The 6,132-nt window shown below is 37.7% G+C and overlaps 1 protein-coding gene across 1 annotated transcript in view; it reads right to left on the bottom strand.

Annotated features, from left to right (window-relative positions):
• Positions 1-229: 229 nt before the first annotated feature.
• The window catches only part of calcrl2 (calcitonin receptor-like 2), a 29,552-nt gene continuing 23,649 nt past the window's right edge, over positions 230-6,132 (bottom strand). The window contains exons 8-13 of the mRNA XM_053643756.1: positions 5,851-6,004; positions 4,603-4,663; positions 4,451-4,514; positions 4,092-4,310; positions 2,959-3,000; positions 230-2,672 (exon numbers count right to left, since the gene is read on the bottom strand). Coding sequence (XP_053499731.1) covers positions 2,469-2,672; positions 2,959-3,000; positions 4,092-4,310; positions 4,451-4,514; positions 4,603-4,663; positions 5,851-6,004 — 744 coding nt within the window. The 3' untranslated portion in view covers positions 230-2,468. The remainder of the gene's footprint in view (positions 2,673-2,958; positions 3,001-4,091; positions 4,311-4,450; positions 4,515-4,602; positions 4,664-5,850; positions 6,005-6,132) is intronic.

Raw genomic sequence — 6,132 nt, 5'->3', positions numbered from 1 at the left:
ATATATATATATATATATATATATATATATATATATATATATATATATATATATAATCTCTATTATTATTAGTGCTTAACGAGTGTCCAGGTTCCTCTAGAAAAAAAAAAACTCGATTCAATTTTACTATATGTCACACTTTTAAGGTCTTCAGTTGACTCACCCTCATAAAAAAACAAACAAAAAACAAAACAAAACTGTAAAGCGTGAGTATCGCAGAAAACGAATGTCCAGTGCAATAACATTTATTGTGCTCTTTATAACAATAGCATCCGTTACACAAACGGAGAAATGACAGTTATTCACACGTTGGAAGTTTGAAAGGAATGTTTCAGTCAAGAAATCTGACCAAGAGTTCAAAACGAGCAAAAAAACATGTCTTTGCACAACTCACGATAATATACTGTAAGTCTAGAGAGGGGAAAAAAGCCTCCGCTAAGAATAAGAGAAGGCAGTGGGTGAAAAACACACAGAACACCTATTTACAAGTGTGTATACACATATTTAAGAAATAATTACATATTTCAAATGTTATCGGTGCTCAAACAAACAATCCAACTTCTGTTAATTATTTTTTCCATGTGGGTCGATCCTGCAGAAAAAAAAATTAAAATCAGTAGGTACAAATGAATTTAGTGGCAACCTGCTGGGACTTTATGATCTAATATTTGGGGTCTGATGAAACAAAAATGTCCTTTTTCACCTTTTATAGACTATTTGTACAGGAAAATTCAGCTAAATCCAAATCTGTTATAAGTGTTTTGACTCAATTTTCCACCAAGTTCATCGTAGCCTATTCCAAGCCCATCGTTTAGATCGCTCCGTATCGCACCAAGCTACCAATCTGGGAGGTGAACGAATCGTAAATTCATTGGCTAGCACAAATAAAAGCTCCAATTTGCTGCTAAGTCCTATGTTTTTTTGGTCCCATGGAACGCTAGCTGACTAGGCTAAACAGTGGTGGTTAATGTGAAATGAAAGCATACAGTGAGCTAGTTAAGTGCATTAATACAAACTCTATCCTCGTCTAAGAAACTTTCTAATGTTGCACATCATGTCACAAAAAGTCAGCTGGCTAAAATTTCGACTATCCGATACAGAGTTCCGTCCTCCCGTCGCATGTAAAAGGTATTGCTTGAGGTCAGCTAGAGTCTCTTGATACGTTCACCTGCGAGGTGACGTACTGTGCAGGCATAGCTGTGATAGCATCGTTTCCACATATCTCTGATTCTATGCGAGCTAATTACAGCAGTGACAACATCTGCCGTTTAGCCGTAGCATTTAAGAATTTTGACTGTTTGCCACAACGATGCTTTTCAGCTGTCTCAGCTAAAGCAGCGTCAGACTGAAAGTGAATAAAATTTGTTCGCATTGTCGACTTGACAAGCATCGATCTTGTGAGCAAATATATGAAACAAATTTGGGTCTCTTTGCTTAGTAAAAAATAAAAAAATGGAGGAATAACTTATAACTAAGTAGTGCCCATTTAATATTTACCTAGCTAGCTAACAAACAAATTAGCCAGCTAGCTAATGTTATGTGTACATTCTGTTTATATTGTAAAAATGTGAAGCAGGGGCTTAAAGACCTACCAGAATAAAAAAAAGTGTTGATGCCTGAATAACTTGAGGACTTTTTGTGGTTGTTTTTTCTGTCTCTGCATGCTAGGATTTTCTTGTTAGCACCTCCGCAATTAACCTGACTACGATAAACCAGGTCGGAAAATGTTTATAGTGCAGCAGGTGGTAGGATTCGGAACAAGTAACTGGTGCTATAGTTACAGCATTGATGTGTGTGCCACATTTAAACATAGCTACAAATAAAAATGTTTGTTTTGTGAGAGTCAATAGGACATCGATTGCTTTTCTTTATCTCTAATTGTCCATGGGGCAACTACAAAGAAAACGCTTTGTGCTAGTGATTTGTCCACCCCCATAAAGGTTACCACATGCTTCTTCCTAATGTTTAGGAGGGTGCTAAATGCCCTATTCTGATTGGCTAGAGTCGCACTAAATGACAGACAGAAAGGAAAATGAGACTAACTATCCCACCCAAAGTTCAACGCTCACTTGGGTCCCCTGACTGACATTCAAACTCGTTGACATTCAAACTCGTGATCTCCTGACGAAAGGGAAAAACCTTAGACATCACTCAAGAGCTCAGCCAGACTTTTAGTCGCTGCTTTGAACATTCATGTTCATTTATTTACAGTGTTGGGAAATAGATGGACGCCATATAGAACGCCCTTTAAATGAAAAATTTGGACCAGTTAGTATAAAGCAAATTATACTAACCCCATTTAAAAAAATATTTTTTACCACTGTTCACATTCCTGGTGACGTGTTTCTTTAAAAGAGCTTAGTATTGAAGATTTAAAGAAGTCTCTTTCCACTTGAGTGTCAGATCATTGACGACTCCAAGACTTTGAGTTTGTGATCTTCCTCGCTGAAACTGCGCTTGCCGTTGCGCTAGCCGTTGAGGACCAACATGGCTGTGAGAGTTTTGTCCTCGTCCACCTGAGGTGGCACATGTTCCAGATTCAGTGTCCCTCGGCTGGTCTCAACGATCGAGGAGTTGGTGTGGTAGTTGTGAGAGTGAGAGTCAGTCGTCACCAGGCGATGTCGGCATTGTACCCGGTACTGGGCAAGTTTACGTCTTACAGCTGAGTGCACCTGGAGGTGGACATGGCGTAGAAAAAATGTCTTGATTTCAGACACTGTTAATATCAACTCTAAGACAACTAAATGTAATATGCGTTTTTTTTAAAGTGCCCGATTAAAGTGATTTTTCATCCAATAATCACAAACACTTCTCAGATTCTCTAGATTATCTAACTCTCGAGTTCCTGCAGGTGTAACCGAACAGTGCGCATTGTTCTCAACTACTATTTTAAAAGCTTGGTGTTTTTTTTATTTAATTTATTTTGAGATTAGAAATGAGATGAACATGAGTTTGTACCTCTCCATTTCCAAAACACAAGATGATGGCAACCAGGAGGCCCTATAGAAAGAGAAATAGAGGACCATTAGTCAGGAATATGCAAGATTTTATTATGTTTAGTCATTTGGCAGACGGTCTGAACGATCTTTATCCAATAATCTTATTTAGAACCGGGAAAAAGTGCAAGCGACTAAAAGTGGAATCGGTAGCTTCTGACATTTCAGTATTTCAGTTGATATATATATATATATATATATATATATATATATATATATATATATATATATATCCCTTATGTAACCCAGTGATCTAGTAGTCTTCAATAAATGTAATGCAAAGAATCCAGTGAGCCAAATTATCCATTAATAATTATAATGCTAATCCCTGTTTTTATGAAATAACTTCAAAGGGTGTCTCTAAGGGCTTGTGCATAATGTGTTGAGTAATTTCCTGCATAAACCAATCCATTTTCAAAACAGTAGGTTTAATTCCATTATAATCATGAGCCATATGCCTGAGGGATTCATTTTATAAGATCAAAACAACATGACTAAGCCTGAAACATTGCGAGGAGTAAAACAGATTAAGAGTTTCAGCATAGTTCATCTAACAAATAGCTGAAACAATGCAATGTATAGCTAAGTTATGCTAACATACAGTCCCCTCTGAAACTGTAGGAACAGCAAGGCCAATTCAATTGTATTTTCTGTAGTGTAGACTGAAGACATTTGGGTTTGAGATCAAAAGATGAATATGTGAAGAGAGTTTAGAATTTCAACTTTTATTTCCTGGTATTTAAATGTAGACGTGTTAAACGACTTAGAGCGTAGCCCATTTTGTATCAGAGCACCCAATTCGTAGGCGAGCAAAAAAATGGGACATGTGACTGACAGGTGTTTCTTTTTACCCAGGTGTGTCTTGTTAGATTGTTTTTTTTAAACAATAAATAGCTCTGAACATCTACTCTTGGTTTTAGCCTTCAGTTTCACCACTCTCGTCTGATATCCATCTTTTGATCTCAAACCCAAATGTCTTTGATGTATAGCACAAGCAAATGAACTGGACAAGCCATTCCAATAGTTTCAGAGGGCACTGTACATCTCAAACGAAAACAACTGAAGCCATATTCTGGTCTGTAGTTGATCACACACCTGAAAGTGCATGAAGATGTTCATGAAGAACTCGTAGACGGCCAAGGGCAGTCTGCCTTCGGGCTGCAGGGGCACCAGGATGAAGTGAGCGCCCATCAGGGGCACCAGGATGAGGGTGGCACGCACGGCCTTCATGTAGGCATTGGACTCGGTCCTGTGGGTCACTCTGAGCTTTGTGATCAGAACACGCACTATGTTCAACAGGAAGAAGAGGTTCACCTGGATGGAGACAACATTCCTAAAACATCAGATTCATCATTGCATTTCATTTCAGACTTGGCTATACAGGTGGAGCCAATCACATTTGAAGTTTTCAGCCATGGGATGTGTATCAGGAAAGCAGCCATGTGAGCACTCACCACCAGGGCGACATGGATCGGGCCATGGACGATGTAGAGAAGGTTAGAGTTGCTTATCCAGCAACTGGGAGAAATCACAAGCAAACCTCATAAGCACAAATGTTTTAAAAGCAAATGAAAATTCTACTCAAAAACCAGACCAACTTATTTACTTGTCGTCATAGAAGTGCAGACGGGCCACAGCGTGAATGACAGCTGGAATAATTGGGAATCCTGAAAAGATAGAGAAAAAAAAGATCCATTAATAAGATAAAATGCCTTTTGTAATTGAGTGTAATTCAGAGGGAAGTGAGAAAGTGAGATAGAATAGGAAGTGTGTCAAAATGGCATAAACTGCCAGTGAAAGAAGAAATAAAACCATAATATATTATTATCAGACTCATTCCAACAGTGCTGAGTGCTTTTATTATCTTGACTGATAAGATTCACCTTTCCTCAGCCCCATTAATCAAACCATAATCATAATTAAATGTCAAAGTGAATCAGACTGAAACTAACCAGACAGAATTAAATCAAAATAAGGTGAATTAAAGGAAGAAAGACTGACGTAAATCAGGTTAACGTGAATCAAATTTGTCATCTCACCTCCCCAGTGTGAATGATTACATTGTAACTGAAACTGAACAAGTGATTCGTTACGAACTTATAAACAGCATTAAAGTGTATGAGATTCAAGTGAGTCAGTATAAACTGAATCAGTCTTGATTCACTTATTACATAGTGATTAAAACTGAATCATTATGAACTCATAATGAATCCCTAGTAACAGCATTAATGTGAATCAAAGTGAAGTGAATCAAAACTTACAATGAATCAGTTGCAATCACATTAGACAGCATTAAAGTAAATGTGACTCAAGTGAATCAGACAAAATGAATCAGACTCTAGTGAATCAGACAAAAGAGAATCCAAATCTGACTTCTCACTGCCACAGTCTCAGTAATTGCACAGTAATTAAAACTGAACTGGTGATTCATAATGAACTCATGAACAGCATTAAAGTGAATCAGAGTGTAGTGAATCGAATCTGATTTTTCACTCCCAATCTGAGTTAGTGATTACACTGTAATTGAAACCAAAATAGTGATTCGTTATAAACTTATGATGAATCAGTAGTGATCAACATTAAAGTGAAAGAGACTGAAGTGAATTAGACTAAATCAGACTATAGTGAATCAAATATAACAAACAGCATTAAAGGGAATGAGGCTCAAGTGAATCAGGCAAAATGAATCAGACTCTAGTGAAGCAGACTTAAAGTGAATCCAAATCTGACTTCTCACCTCCACAGTCTCAGTAATTACACAGTAATTCAAACCAAACTGGTGATTCATAATGAATTCATAAACAGCATTAAAGTGAATCGGACTCAAGTGTATCGGATGGATTTGACTCCTTACCCCAGCCCAGCAGGTAGTACCAGCCCAGCTGCTGTTCTCCCACAAACACAGCCACGATGATGAGTGTGTGCAGGTAGATCCCCTCACACAGCATCCAGAAGTACGTCGAGCATGCTGCGTAATGAATCAGACTGGACAAGATCTTACAGCCAATCTAAAAACGGACATTACATATACACACATACACACATTACACATAAATAGATGATATTAGTTGAAATTAACAGATATACAGACAAGTTCTGTGAATGGTTAACATCATGAAGGAGCTCTACTTGGAAA

The sequence above is a fragment of the Ictalurus furcatus genome, chromosome 15, assembly GCF_023375685.1.
Source record: "Ictalurus furcatus strain D&B chromosome 15, Billie_1.0, whole genome shotgun sequence".
NCBI classification, from domain to species: Eukaryota; Metazoa; Chordata; class Actinopteri; order Siluriformes; family Ictaluridae; genus Ictalurus; species Ictalurus furcatus.
The sequence above is the reverse complement of the archived record's forward strand: the minus strand, read 5'-3'. Positions and strand labels throughout refer to the sequence as shown.